This window comes from Aplidium turbinatum, chromosome 7, assembly GCF_918807975.1.
Source record: "Aplidium turbinatum chromosome 7, kaAplTurb1.1, whole genome shotgun sequence".
Lineage (NCBI taxonomy): Eukaryota > Metazoa > Chordata > Ascidiacea > Aplousobranchia > Polyclinidae > Aplidium > Aplidium turbinatum.
Window position 1 is genome coordinate 17,056,714 of NC_137478.1, and position 16,183 is coordinate 17,072,896.

Here is a 16,183-nt window from a genome sequence, read left to right on the forward strand (position 1 = left end):
CTATTGCTTCTACACAATGCTTATTGCCTAAATTACACAAATTTGGTGATGTTGGCCAAGAAGGGGACTCACAGCTGATGGTCAAAATGTAAAAAATTTACATTTTGACCATCAAAAATCCAGTTTTGAGATGCCTGTAACTTTTTATCAACACATCCTAGTTCAAATATGACAGCAGATTCTGAAAGAGCAGCCCAGAAATACCCATAATACCAATTTCCAGGCATATTGCATGCATAGAAATGAAGATATGTGCCTTCAAAAACCACTGAAAATGAACGCGGCGGTCCACTGTTACGAAAAAGGGATGAGGCCCTTAAAGTTTAAACGGCCATAAAATCTAAGCTGCTTGGAATTTTCATCTGAAACTTGGGGATTTTTTATTGCTCCCATAGAGGTACATTTGGTGCAATTTTGAGCAAAATCTGAGACGGTACCCATGGAAGCACTGGTTGAGTTGGGCTGGAATGACCCAAATGGAATTCTGAAAGGAAGTCAAGTACCACCGGACTTCATTCGTTCATCCCCAACGCCGACACATTCCTCATCGGCCTGACACTACAAAGACAAGCATGGGTGCACCTTAACCGTCTTCGTACGGGCGTCAGGCTTTTCCATTGGGGAATTGGCCTCTTCCTCCTCCTGTGAATGTGGTGCCGAGGAACAGACTGCAGACCACATCATCAATAACTGTACCATCTTCAAGCCACCTAACGGAGTGGAAGGTTTGCGTGTCATGGATGATGAAACTAAATACTGGCTGCTCTCTAGTAGCCTTCCAGTGTAGTCTGGGAATATCTTGAGTCTGGCCTGGTAAAAGGATAGAGTAGACCCTCGGCCCCAGAATCTTGCACGACGACGAAGCGCACGGTTAATAGGTCCACCCGCTTATTAGCCCAATTTGGTCCATTCCGGAATTACTGAAGGTATAGGAGTGGTAGAAAATTGTCTCCCGCAGCCAAAATCATCTGGTCCCGATGTGGCCTTAATAAGTGGGGAGGACCGTATTGGAATTGATATTACTTTGCAAAGTGTTTTGCGCAAAATTATATGCTTCCGAAATGTTTGGGTCGCAAAGACTTCGAACAATTGCTTTTTGGGTCGCACCAAAAAGTATTTGCGGACCCTGATGTAGAAGAAGATTAAGAAACTTTTGAGGTTGAGCTCATTAAATAGGCCAAGGTCAATCTTATTCTGAAGAGTTTGTTTCATTTGCGAAATTGATAATCACGACTGTGATGCCATTCCTCTATAGCAAGAAATTGCGAAAAAGGAAGTGTGTCTTTTTCAAGCTACTAACAAAAAACCCTAAAATACTTGAAAGGCTCTATAATACATTTCTGACAATCTAGCCCACGTCAGTGGACCACAAAAAGAGCTTATTCAGTTATTCGCCTATTGGACTATTCGTCACAAAACTGAGAAGCAGACTGAATGATTAAAATTACAATGTTTTGATTTTCGTGGGAGTACCGATATTCTAAAAATCAATTGAAAGAACATGTTTTAGTGATAAGCTTTACTTAAAATATAGGCTACTGTATACACTGACACTAATTACAGTATAAGTTTAATATCGGACCAAATCAAAGTTTATTTAAAAGCTAATAAAGGGGTTTCCTCAGGTTTTTGTTTCTTAAATACCTAAAACCAGGGTTTTGAAATTTTGTCCCAAATTGGAAACCCTAATTACAATGTTGTAATAGTAATAAAACATATTCTTTGGGGAGACAAAATAAAATTCTTGTGGGCTATGGCTCATAATGCTCAAGTGTATATCTTTTCGTCACTTAAGCCTACTTAAACGCTATAAACAACATACAGTGAAATTAGGTAAAGTTACTATTTTAACCCAGGGTGACGTTTTTTAAAATTATGTTAACTTAAAGGGAGAGTTATTTTCTTTGTTTTGAGACAAAAGTTCATCGAATTATGATACAGGAATATGAGTTTGTAAAAATTTTATAACCCTACTGTACGCAGCTACAGCTGTGCTATATTTACATTTGTTAGATGTGTAAATTTCTCATCTTGTGGTTGTGGGCTTTACCTAACCGTTAGTTTTTGCAACAGAATGCAGAATTTATATAAAGAACAAAATAAAATCGAAACTTTGGGAAGAGAAATTCAGACCAGCCAAGTTCACAAAGTCCCTATAAACATGTATGATCTTCTTCATACTATTCAGGTATGGCTTGTGAAGAAATCGATGTATTTAATTATTAAATCATATCTTCTTTTAATGTGAATAGCAGTGTAAACCGAGAAAAGAGAATGAAGTACGGTATCTGTTTTATTTTAGCTCTTGATCATATTAAGTTATCATGTCACTATCATGTTTGACCCTAAACCAACATTAAAATGATCAAAATTTGCAATAACTATGCAGGTACTTGCAATAAGAACATGAAATATTTTCGTAGCTAACCCCCCACCAGGGCTGCGATTTTTTCTCTCTTGTCGAACGACTAAAAATTCTGCGTTTGTCGAATAGTAATATGACGTCACAAGAGTCAGACAAACGTTTGGCCGCGAATTAAAGAATAAAGCTGGGTTGATACTACGTGCGTTTTCCGCACGTAATTGTTGCGTTGCGATTTACGTGCGTCTTGTCTCAAACAGCTTGCGTTTACACTACTTGCGGTTTTCATGCGTACATTGTTACGTCATTTTGAAAATATAGGTTATTCCCCTACATTGATGTCAATCAGCTGATCCAGTTGACATCACTTCAGTTCTGTCAATGCGATCATTGCAGTACATGTTGAGTTTTACTTCCTCTGCACAAATGACTTTCACAGAAAGAAACAAGCTCATAACACAAGTAGGCTAATCAAACCCTAGATTACAGTAGCTATCAGCACACAATGATATCAAAGCAGAACACTTTTGAGGGTCATATATTGCGAATTTGGAGAAGCCGAAACAAAAATTACTTATCAATAGGGAGTGCAGAGTGGCATCCAGACTTTTAAAGCAATGCCAGATGTATTTAATTGCACCGAGTGGGTTCTTGTGTTAAAAGAAACTTTGTTTGACCAACACCAAGAGTGTACCACTGGAATTTTTAGACAGGCTCATGTTTTTAGAATAAACTTGGATTCTAAACTCATGTTTAGCAAACACTTCGAAAACTAAACTGTCTGTTTCTGGGCTATATATTTTTTGATTAGTTTGACCTTGCATTCCAACCATTTTGCTCCTGACCTTGGTATCTTTGTTCAACAACCTTCCTTATTTTTTAAATGTTCAAAGTTAAAACTATACCACCAGTATACTACTAAAAATTGCTTTCCTACTTTGCGCTCAGCATAAAGAGCACTAAAAATGCCGGCATTGTAAACCACTGAGCAATGCAATTGCACATTTGTGTAAATATGCACTATACAGGATATATGAGATCTCACAGATCACTACCATTTGTGACGGACTAAATTCTCTGATAATACACTAATAGGCTATGATAGGCTATAGTTTATTAGCTGTTTATTTTCCGCTTTCATAAAATATTAATAGGCTAAAACAAAAAAAAACTGAATGCAATTCAACTTTATTTGTCACCAGCAAATCAAAAAGATAGTATTTTTGCATGTTGGCAGTTTCCTGTATAATTGTTAATAGGCTACGCACAAATAATGAAGAAAGTAGATGCTACAAATTTGGTAGAAGCAAATAAAATAAAATAGCACTAACAGAATTAAAAAGGTTGCAAAGTCACAACAATGAAAAATATGAACAAAGAATTCTTTGTAATAGCAATGTTGACAATAATAAACCACCATTAGAGTTGACAGTTTTTGGCTGGGCTGTTTATCAACAAATCTATAGGACTGCATTCCTGCAATGGCAATTATTCACCGCAACAAATAATTTTCAGTAAACAAATTCTCTTCTGTTAATCTGCCTAATGATAGCAATTACAATAATCTATATTGACATGTTTGTGTCACACATGATTATACTTTTGTCAAATCAATTTTAATGCCTAAGAATAGGGGTGTTCAATTTCGATTTTTGATTTGATTCGATTTCGATTAAGGTGATATTCGAAATTCGTTTTTCGTATCAGACATATTCGAAATTATAGCCGCCCTTTCGGCTGAACGCGGTTGAAAGTAACGCGAGTGGTGCGAAATCTGTCTTGTCGCATTTTGCAAGCGAAAAAAGACTTCGACGCATGCGCATCGTCGATCACGTGACCATCACACGCTTTTGCGGGTCCAACGGCCAGGGATGCCAGGTTGGCATTTTTAATGCCAAATTTCTCTCAAGAATGAAGATAGCTAGGTTGTGCAATAGCAGAAAGAGCTTTGTAGGCTGAGCTTTGTCGCAGTTTTATCCATTTTTTATCGAATCCATAGGTGCCTAAGCCGTTGGGGCAGGGCCGTAGCCAGACCGCAGAGCAGGGGGGGGAGGCAACTTTTTTTAGAAGGGGCCGAAAAAATTTAAATGGGCAAAATCATTATAATTGTAGCTGTTGCTCGAGAATGTTGAGATTTTGTCAAAGGGGGGCGAATTTTTTTTCAGGGGGGGCAAGGCCCACCTGGCTCCCGGCTGGCTACGGGGCTGCGTGGGGGCCAGGCCCCCACCCATATTTCTGTGTGGGGACAACTTTTTATGCTGTATTGATACATAAAACAATAGATGAACTAGCGATCGGCAGCAGGAAAACACTTTTTGAATGCAAATCACAACAGCTTCGTGATAAATAATCACTAGAACGAGTTGCGATGCTACAATCCAACACCAGACAACAAAATCTGTCATTTTTACATTGATTTAATGTCTGCAGACTTTAAATCAATGTAAAAATGACTGATTTTGCTGCCTGGGACATAGCAAAAATCTACCATTTTGCGTCGATTCAATGTCATCAGATGTTGAATGCACCCAAAAACAACATAATTTGCTACGTAGACGGAGCGTGCATTTAGTTTTATGAGCTTGCAAATATACTGGATGTCGCTTTCGAGTCGAAACCTTTGCACTCTGCAGTGAAATGTCGCGGCAGTGAAAATGAACTTGAAGTGTTTGGGAACCCAGCGACCTCGGCTCCAGCGGAGCGATCGTTTTCAAAAGCTGGCCTAACCGTCACAAAGCTGAGATCCCGACTGACCGGTGACCATGTTGATCAGCTTTTCATAAACACCAACAGTGGCCTGGAGCTGTAGTGTAGACGTTATTTTGTGTTCTTTTTTCGCAAGTTTTTATGACTTTTTTTTGCGTTTTCTAGCGAATTTTCATGTCGTTTCTTTCAATAAAATCACATTTTTCAGTGTGGTGAATAGTTGTGATATTCGAAATCGAAATTTGGAAATCGAAAATAAATTGAATTTCGAATATTCAAATAATCGAAATTGAACACCCCTACCTACGAACACATATAACAACATGACATGTTATATGTGTGTTCTTACCACCAAATTTCTTTTAAGGGTGATAGTAATGAAATGCACAGTCAAAGTAATCATAAAAACTCATGACTTCAGAATAATTCATTTTAAAAGTGATTGTACATAATAAACGCATAGTCAAAGTAACCATAAAAACCCATTTCAAAACATTTGCAGGGTATAATTTCATTTAATATACAAATGAAATAGGCTATAAGCAAATGTCCTCAAGCCTACATGTATGTACAGTTTTGAAATATTGTATCATACTAGAGTACGGTAGGTGTAATGTATTAATTCTGATATAGTATATGCCAGAGGTTTTCAACCTTTTGAGATTCAAGGACCACTGAAAAAACTTGTGTCTCAGTCATGGACCACTACTCCCCCCCCTTTCTCCTCTCCTTGTAGCGAACAAATGTCACTTATTGCTTGCTAAGTCATAAACAGTAGTTGGTTTTAGAAAGATTGGTACATTGGTGCAAGCCTTGATCTTGCACATTTGGCACAGCATATCTAAACGAGCTGTAATATTTGAAAGACTCAATTGGAGTTCATCTTCGACTTCAAGTCGAGAACAATACTTTGTTTTTATTGTAACCAATGCAGAAAATCCACATTCACAAAGATAAGATGACGCAAAAGGTAAAATTATTTTCAAAGCTTTCTGAGACAGTTATGGATACTCATGTGAAGCTTGTTTCCTATCTAAAATTTTATCAAGCTCACTCTCAGATGGATGCAACATATTCAAAGTAGTGTCATTAGTCAGTTCACGGACTGGAAACCCATGAAAAACTCTGAACATTCAAATCACCAAACTAGAAGTTAAATTGATCCTGCGGTGACTGAGTATGGTCAGAAACAGAATTCATCAACAGTTGTTTATTGATTTCAGCATTTTCTGGTTTCTCAGTGAATTCGTACAATTGATCAAACATGTGTAAGTTACCCTGCAATAATCTTGTCCTCCAAAGATAAAGTTTTTTCGTAAAAGCAAACACTTTATCACTGAGGGTAGCCTAATTAAATTTGTCTGCTTTCCTTGCAGCGATGAATTAAGTTTATTCATTTGTTCAAAAATGTCAGCCAAATAAGCCAGAACAGCAACCCAAAAGCTATCGTTGAAATGAGCAACAAGCTTGGATTTTTTCTCCAAGAAACTCCCTCATAGCATCACGTAACTCAAACAGTCGGTTAAACACTTTTCCCCTTGATAACTGTTGTGTCGTGCTTGAGTATGCATCAGTAGCTGTTCATGATCAAGATCCTTATTTGAACATAACGAAGCAAAGAGATGACAATTTAGTAAATGAGCCTTGATAAAATTAACAACTTTTATGCAAAGGGTTAACCGTATCTGTTACTGCTTCCTTTTGGGGCAAGAGTTACTGGCCAAGACCATCAGGTCTACGTCTCTCTTATTGCTAATTAACTCCGTCGGCTTACATCAAATAACAACGGAAAAAGTATGCCGTTGGTCAAAAGCCTTATCTATCACTTCAATCAATTTATTTCGGAAAATCTATTCGTGATTGTGTATTTTAGGTAGAAAAGGTGATAAAGACTCGGTTTTTGACATATTTTCGCCATTTCTTGGTCAAATTTCTCAGTTCACATTTCATTTTGAAAGTCTTCTTGCATTGAACACAGAATTTCATCAATTTTGTTTTTCCATTTCTGTGCAAACAGTATTCCATGCACTTTTTGCACTACGAAGCAATTTGCGCAAATAACAAATTACCTTCCTAATTATTGCCTGCCAGCAAAGAATGACTCACATCGCCTCAGAGACCGACTCCCTACCCAGACAGCAAAATCGACGTTCAATTTAAATGTAAAAATGATGGATTTTGCTGCCTGGGTACAGAATGGAATTTTAGCGCCGTTGCGTTATGAATGACAAACACAAAATGAAACCGCACGCTAATAGTAAACTGTCAATCAAGCTATTGAATATCAGCAAATTTCTTGCATTTCATAACTCACTGTGACAAAAGGTTTATTGTAAACTTCACAATTATCCGATACCAACATAATCGGGATTAAAAGTTGGGGCAAGAAATAAAAGTAAAGGTCAAAAAATCTCAGGTTTCTAGAGTCCCTGCTTTTATGTGAAATTGCTGAATTAGCAGAGGGCGAGACCATAGGGTCTACGCCAGTAACAGGTACGGTTAAAAAAACAACGATTTCAGACTTTGCTTAAGGACCACCAGGCAAATGCCCGCGGACCACTAGTGATCTGCGGACCACAGGTTGAGAACCGCTGGTATATGCCCATGACAGTACAATGATTATGTAGTTCAAATTCTTTATCATGGACTTTACATTGATGAAGTAGAAATTGCAAGACTTCAAATTTCAACAGTAGAAGAATCATCAGTTCATCACAAGTCCGATAAGACCACAAACATATCTGCAAAACAAATCAAATTGCAATCAATGACGATACATATTAATGTAGTTTTTATGTTCATAGCAAAATGTGACTGACAGACATAGCCTATAATCCTCTGAGAAGGAATATTACTTTATTTTGTCTACAAAGTACAATGGACAAGCCAAAACAGTGTTCAAATATAAAGTGTGTGTCTTGATACACAATATACATTATTGGCATTAAAGTGCATGAAACGTCACCAAGGCAAGGTAAACTTTTATGGGGGGGCAATCATCCCCGACCCCCTACCACTCTGTTTGTTTTGTAACTTCAAATTTTGCATTGTCTATGTTGTATTACAAATTTTCCTTTGTTTTAAACTTTGGTGCTCTCCCCCAAATGTTTTTATAGATCCACTAATGGACATGCCTAGCATGTTTGTGTGTTTGCGATGACTTTTAAATGTAAAAGATGCCTTCAATTGAATTCATTTTTCTTTGTTGATATGCAAATCAAATGATATTGCAACAAAAGCCTCTACAAGTATGCAAAACTACCAGGAATAACCTATCAAGGATTTTTCAGTCAGAGGATAAAGATTAAAAAACCAAAGCAATTGTAGAAACAAAATGTCATACAGCCATAAAGCCAACAAAAAGAAAAGGTAGCAAAACCGTAATGGTTTAAAGTGAAATAATCAGCACTTCCAAATATAGAATAGGTAGGCTATTTGGTATGATCATTAGCTTCATACTTTAAAATAACGTTTAGGTAGGAACTTAATAGGCTAGTCATTTTACTACCCTTCTGGTAGCCTCTCAGAAGCATGGTGATCACTGGTTGGTTTTACTTCATAACTTACATAACATAAGTTTTCCTTCATACTTCACTGTTACTTCATAATCATAGATTTTTTATGTGTAACAATCTGTCGAACATAAAGTTCAAAACAGCTAAACTTGCTTAAAAATACAATAAAACCCTTTCAAAAAGTTTAAACGTCAGCAAAATCTGCCCAACAAGTCACTTTTGATGTGAAAAGTAATTTTTCTATCAATACTTCACAAAAAACTTTGAACCTACCTCGGTGTTTTTTCGCAAAACTACCTTAGACTGACTTAGCAAATACGCGACCTAGGATCCGTTGCGACAGCTTCAGCTTGCATTCAGATGAATCGCTTGCGACGGCTTGCAATTGTCTGAGTGGGAACGCACGAAATACGCGCGCAATGTAAACACTCCCATTCACTTGTGTGTAATGGATCAAGCAATACTGTTGTCGAAGTGCTTACGCACGGAAAACGCACGGAATGGCCCGTTTCGGCTAGTCCGATTCGGCTATTACCCTATTCGGCTACAGCCCGATTCGGCTAGTCCGATTGGGCTAGTTCCCTATTTGGCTACAGTCTTTATCAGTTAGTTCCCTATTCGGCAATTTTTTGAAAATCCAACGATAATCCTTCTGTAATCCAACAAAATCCTTCTGTAAATCCAACGACGCCTTCTGTTTATTTAGAGAATTTTGTATTTTATTCCACAATAGGCTATCGTTTCTTTTGCATTCTTGCATTTTATCCAGTGTTTACTTTTGAGTGCCTTTCCAGACGGCAAAATCCGTCATTTTTGTTGTCTGGGTTCGTTCAAAATATGTGTTTTACATCAAAACAACATTTTTCATGATTAACAATACAGGTTAATGAGATAAACAGAAGTGTTTTGTTAGTTGTTTGAGTGTGTTATTGTTCAAAATCATAGGCGCCTAACTATTTTTTGGCCGTCGGGGCGAAAGCGTGTTTCATCAGCAGCAACGTAAATTCAGCAAATGTCACGCAGATGGATGACGTAATTATGCCGTCACACTAGGATTGCTTTTATTGCCACACTCGGAGTTATCGCTACGTTCGACCTACCGTTAATTATTATAAACAAAACTCGACCACTTCGGTTAAGCAAACACATGACATGCGTCTGTGTTAGCTAGCGGTTGATAGACTGCGACTCTTTAAGCTAAGCACAACATAAAGTTTAGCAACGAACTAGATTTATTAGCATGAAACAAGAGACGAAAAGGTTTACTTAAAGGTAGCCTACACTGTAAATGGAATGACAATGTTTTGAAAATGGAATGCAAATACTAACTTGATCATACGCTTGAAAATATACCTGTGGAAAGTAAAATCATTCATGTTAACATCAATTCAGCAGCACGTCACCTTGAATAAATTTAAAAGTTGCTGACATCCGTAAGCAGCCCTTGAAAAATAGTTACGGAGAGACGTTTGATTAAGTTTTCGACTTGACATTGCTCCTTTTTCACTACAATATCGCAACTTATGACTGACCGCTGTAAAACGCCCATTTTCGCGTTGCAGATGAAACAAAAGATGCGCATATTTCGCCTTTGATCGGGTTTCTATGGCAACAGTCGTGTGTGCGCCATTCAGTTTGCGTGAGTCCGTTACTGCGTTGATTATGCGGCGTGTGCGCAATGCGGTTTGTACCAGCCCTTGTTGCGTTGGTTAGTGGTTACTTCGGGCCGAGACTTCAAGTTCAGTTTCACAGCGAGCGATTCACTGGGCACCGCGCTATTCACTGCAGTGCAAAGGTTTCGACTTTCGAAAGCGACGTCAAGTCTGTTTGCAAGCTCATAAAGCTAAACGCACGCTCCGTCTACGTAGCAAATTATGTTTTTCTTTTGTATGCATTCAACATCTGATGACATTAAATCGACACAAAATGGTAGATTTTGCTATGTCCCAGGCAGCAAAATCAATCATATTTACATTGATTCAACGTCTGCAGACGTTAAATCAATGTAAAAATGACAGATTTTGTTGTCTGGTGTGGGATTGTAGCATCGCCACTCGTTCTGGTGATTATTTACTGCGAAGCTGTTGCGGTTTGCATTTAAAAAATGTTTTCCTGCTGCCGATCGCTAGTTCATCTATTGTTTTATGTATCAATACAGCATAAAAAGTTGCCCCCACGGCTTAGGCGCCTATGTTCAAAATACATGTAAAAACTTACATACGAGTTATTAATTACGGAGATAGCATAAATTTGATGCTCTAAGTCTAAAACAAAGTCATATATTATATATAGTCAAAGTGGCAAATGCGCGGACGGACAGTTTTTACGATAATGCACGGTCCATCAATTTAGAGAATTAACCGGCGATTCAATTCGATAATATCAAACCTCCATCTTTACACTCTGACTACAAAAAAAAAATTGGGCCTATATCACGTGAAAGTTACGAGTAATTAAGCATTGATTTCAACGACCTAATTTTTGGGCAAAATCAACTTTACGACCGGTTTTGCGAACTTTGATCTTCCGCTTTGCAAGGCAACTTGATAGTTACTTTGAACTTTAGTCCAAGTCCAACGTAGAGTGGTTTCACTTTAACCTGAATAAAAAAATGTCTACTTCTGGCTTTCTTTCCCAATCAAAATCATTAATCAGCGCATTCGAAAAGGTTTTCCAGAATTTCGTTATTGCTTTGTGACAAGCATTTCTATGGTAAACAACTTTACCTCGCTTCCCACTCTTTTAAATACCGGCGCGCGTAGTCTTGCTCCTCCGTCAAGGGGTGGTAATTACACGCAATTCATTATGACGCAACCGAAGGCTTTAATTTATCACATGGCTCACCCAGACAGTAAAATCCGCCATTTTTACATTGATTTAATGTCTGCGGACGTTGAATCAATGTAAAAATGACGGATTTTGCCGTCTGGAAAGGCACTCAAAGGTACTGGATAAAATGCAAGAATGCAAAAGAAACGATAGCCCATTGTGGAATGAAATACAAAATTCTCTAAATAAACAGAAGGCGTGGTTGTATTTACAGAAGGATTTTGTCGGATTACAGAAGGATTATCGTTGGATTTTCAAAAAATTGCCGAATAGGGAACTAACTGATAAAGACTGTAGCCAAATAGGGAACTAGCCCAATCGGACTAGCCGAATCCGGCTGTAGCCAAATAGGGTAATAGCCGAATTGGACTAGCCGAATCGGACTAGCCCAATCGGACTAGCCGAATAGTAGCAGACCCGAAAACGCACGTAGTCTAAACCCAGCTTAAGTGGTGTGGATGTACGTCAGAGTCACTTAAGTTTTTAATTGCACGCTGGTTGAGTCATTGCAAAGGCCGCACTTGCCAATGAATAGTTCATCTTGAATAGCTTCGTCAGACAGCGACCTTAATCGCGAGTCGTGCAGTGAGTAGCTGGAGCAGAAAGACTCGACGATACATTCATTGCAACAGCGCACCAGGTACTTCAAGCACTAAGTGTATGAGCTCACTTAAATCCTGGTAATTTTTTTTCTTTGTGAGGACGTTGTACCACAAACTTTCAATCGAAGGAAACGGCTCTTCAGATGCTAGGCGCTGATGAAGCGTGTGGACAGCGAAATGAGGGTTCATGGTTAACATCCGCACTCGCGGCTCTAGAAGATAGCGAAAACCAGACAGCTCATCACTTGTAGGTGTTGAAGAGTAATTCGTCTCGTAACTCGTTGGAGAACATTCCAACTTCAAACCCAGACCTTTCGATTGTTGGTGGTACTTTAACATGAGAGGTCGTTTCAACTTCCTGATGAGCTTGAACATCTAATGAAGCTGTGCTATCGCCAGAGCTTGACCTTATATTTGCAGATGGAAGCTCACCGACCGAACTGAGTTATCACTGTCTCGTCGAGAAAAGAATGTATCGATGCGTGAACGGGCTTATCTATAAAATTTTATTGTTGAAAAGTGAAAACGTAGTAGGCGTACTTTATCAAGCATGCTTTTGCTTACAACTGTTAGATTAAACATGTTCAAAATTGAAAATGCTTTGCGACGTCAGGCTACGAAACACTATTAGCCGGAAGTTTACCTGAATAAGTTCCGAAGTGATTTGGCAATGCTTCTCTCGATAGCTCCTTCAAACAGATCCCGCACTTCACTCGCTGTTTGCTGAACCTTAATCGCTTCTCGGTTAGACCGACCAACTGATCGTTTTGCCATCTGTGTTGGTGGAGACTTCTTTCGTTTTTTGATCATGTGTAATACTGACTAACTGAAGACCATCCCAGCCTATCTGTTGTTGGGCAGAGCTTACAACTTGACTTGTCTATTGCATTGCCTTGTCCACGCCCAGTGACTTCCTACTGTTCTTCTGGAAGCGAACTCGTATATATAGCGGCTTTTCTCATCTGTAGTTCTGATTCTGAAGATCTGGTCGGAAACTAGGCTATTTTCTAGATGTAAAAAACTTGGGTAAAAGTATCCCACAAAGTTAGTTTTGTTAATTGGCTCATACGGCGAAATACAAATTGGTATAGACGTTGACAAACGTTGAAAACTAAAAGTAGCCTACTTCGGTTATTTTATCTATAAAAGAAACCCGTTGTGTCAAATAGCACGAAACGTTGGTAGCGAAATGTTTGGTGTCAGGTGTTAGAACTTCGATCAAAGCATTTTCCCGCAGTATTCAAAATGGCGGCGCGGATGCCTTGGGAATTTCTTGAGTGAAGCGTCGCTTTTAGGCCTTGCCTTGAAGTACCTGGCGCAAGAAAATTTACGTTAAGTCGGCACTCTTATGATTGCATGCATCATGTGATGCTCCCTCCGATTGTTTGTTCCTCGACCTGACTTGACGTCCTCTATAAGTTTTTTTCGCAAGGCACGGCGTTTGTCCAATAGTGACGGCGCGTGTCGAGCGGCATTGCCGCCAAAAAAGGCAAAAATCGCAGCCCTGCCCCCCACTAAATCATATATCAATTAATCACTGAAAAAATGAAAAAAGTAGACAGCCTTTTGAAAATATGAAACCCCCTAATGCGTGGTTCCCAAATCCCAACTCATGGGTTGCGACCCAAAGTTGGGTCGCTTGTTTTTCAGGCATATTGTATCTTGGGCGAAAAAAATAACAATAAAAAAATTTAAAACGTGATGAGATCGATCACAAAACTGAAAAATATAAACACAAGTCATGAAGCGTTTCATGTCGAGACATCGGAAAGCTTTGTAGCATGATCGTAGTGCAAGAAGTTTTAACAATTTTCGCTTTATTATTGTTATTATTAGGCTATTATTAAATGTAAACCCAACAAAAATTTCAGTCTCAAACATAAATTAACTTGACAAAGTTACAGGGTATATATTGTAACGTGCACTATATGTCACGAACGCTATGTCGGACAAACTATGACAAAGCTTTCTACCACACGTTGGACCACGCATAGTCTGGTGTGGTAAAACGCATCAAAGACAAAGCCCCAAGTGCTGTATGGACTTATTGCTTTCTCCACAGAGAGGCCTTTGCTGCAAAAAAGCTGTCTCAAGAGCTGCACGAAGTGTTGAACTTGAATGATGTGAAGTGTGTAAACTTCATCAAAACAAGTCCACTAAATCGGCATTTGTTTTCGTCTTTGTGGATTCTGATTATCATCAAGCATTGCTGTTGCACACAGAAGTGCGATAGTGGTCATGAGGTTGTGTCCTGAAGCGAGTTTGTAATTTGCGAGAGGAGATTGCTATCTTCCTGAGGCAACAGAACTGTGTGAGATTAGCCGAGAAGTTTTTGCAAGAAGATTTCAAGGCAAAAGTTGCTTACCTTGCCGATATATTTGACTCTGTGAATTTTCTAAATTTATCTATGCAAGGCAACGGTTTTACGGTGATTGATCACGCCGCAAAAGTTTCTGCTTAACACAAAAAACTCTTATTCTGGAAAAGTTATGTCACCAGATGTTGTGTGCGACGCGAACACAACAGGTGCGGTAGTTAATTGCGCCGGTAACGCCACGATTTTCTTAATCCACCCGGCAGGACTGAGCAACTGTTAAAGCACGCCAACTTGAAGAAATCACTCGGTTTCCAATGACTGCTTCGCAGCAATGAAGTTTATACGGTTTTTCTGTCAAGAAATAACACAACATAAGACACTAGTCACAATTCAGCAAGAATAACAGTCGAACTGATAAACGTACCAAATTTGTTGACTAACAGTTTTCAATCCACTGTACGGTACACAAGTTCCACAGGTTGGCCAATGACGCACTGAATAAATAAATTGGCGATGTTACCTTTCACAATTATTACGTAGGCTACCGTACAACCATAACGCTAGACCAATATTAAAAACAAAGAAACGTGGCAGTTTACATGGCCTAGTTAAGATCGGTTTACAAGAATTAATTTCCATTAGGCTGACAAATTATTAAGTCAATAATTCAGTAGTAAACATGAATCCACAATTCACGACACAAATCAATCAATCATACAATTCAGAATAATAAACGTACCGGTAGTATGACCGGATCAGTAAGGCCAAATGATGCACTTGTACGCGAAGGATTCTATAGTGATTGACTCTGCAATATTTAAGTTTGAAATATTAGCCTAACAACAATTTACGCACACCAGAGATACGTTACGTTTGTTTACGGTAGAAAGTCAACATTCAGCTACAAAAAACATTATTACATCACAAATACGCTCACCAGTAAGTTGAACTTTAAGAGTTAGCAAGCTGCAAATATGGAATTCAACCTACACGTAAATATTAGGCTACCATAGCAGTTGTCAAACTTAAGTCCTGTAGAAATACATAACAGAGAAGCAGCTAACAAAGCATAAACATCACTCAATCAATTTTGAGTCACAGACTACAGTAGCTAACAAGTTCGGCCAGCTGGCAAACTAACAGCAAAAACGAAAACGTCTCGAATGTTCCATAGACAATCTCGTGGTGAGTGTTGCCATTTGCAAATCAGCGATAACATAACAATGAAGGGGAAACGACGCTAGGTGGCGAATACACAAATTAACGGGAGTAATGCAGTAAAACGAAAGGCAGGCCTTTTAAGGACCTGTTGAAAATCTAACACCAGAGATGGGTACGATATATTTCCTCAGCTAACGCAATATATCTGTGGCAATGAAGTTGATAGCAAACGATAATTAGACACCTGAAACAGTTTGCCAAAAAGTTTGTGCACTACTATGGAGAATCTCTAACACTTTATAACCAAAATGATTGGATAATTGATCCATTTGCTGGAAAAGATATACCTCAACTTTCCATCCATGTTGCAAAACAGTTTATGGACATAACGACAGAAGTAGCAAACCGTATTTCTTTTGCGTCCTTCAAAGACAAATATCCCAAAGATTCTGCAAAGATTGGGCAGTGTTGTACGCGTCAACGAAACAAATTGACGGCGTCAGCGCGAATTGCCTAAAACTTTTACGGCTTAAAGTACTGCGTCAGCTCTTAAAGAAATTGACAGCGTCAGCGCTAATTTCTAGCGCTATTTTAGCCAAGGTCTCACAAAAGTATTTCAACCAAGTTTATGCTAACAATAGCTATGAATAAAGAGCAGGTATTACGTTTTGAGACTGTATTGTAATTAGCT

The 16,183-nt window shown here is 38.6% G+C and overlaps 1 protein-coding gene across 5 annotated transcripts in view; it reads left to right on the plus strand.

Moving 5' to 3' along the window:
- The window catches only part of LOC145774375 (transcriptional adapter 1-like), a 99,461-nt gene that overhangs the window by 81,052 nt on the left and 2,226 nt on the right, over positions 1–16,183 (plus strand). For all 5 annotated transcript variants that reach the window (XM_082585613.1, XM_082585609.1, XM_082585608.1 and 2 more), the window contains one exon: positions 2,074–2,188. In XM_082585613.1, the coding sequence (XP_082441739.1) occupies positions 2,074–2,188 (115 nt within the window). The remainder of the gene's footprint in view (positions 1–2,073; positions 2,189–16,183) is intronic.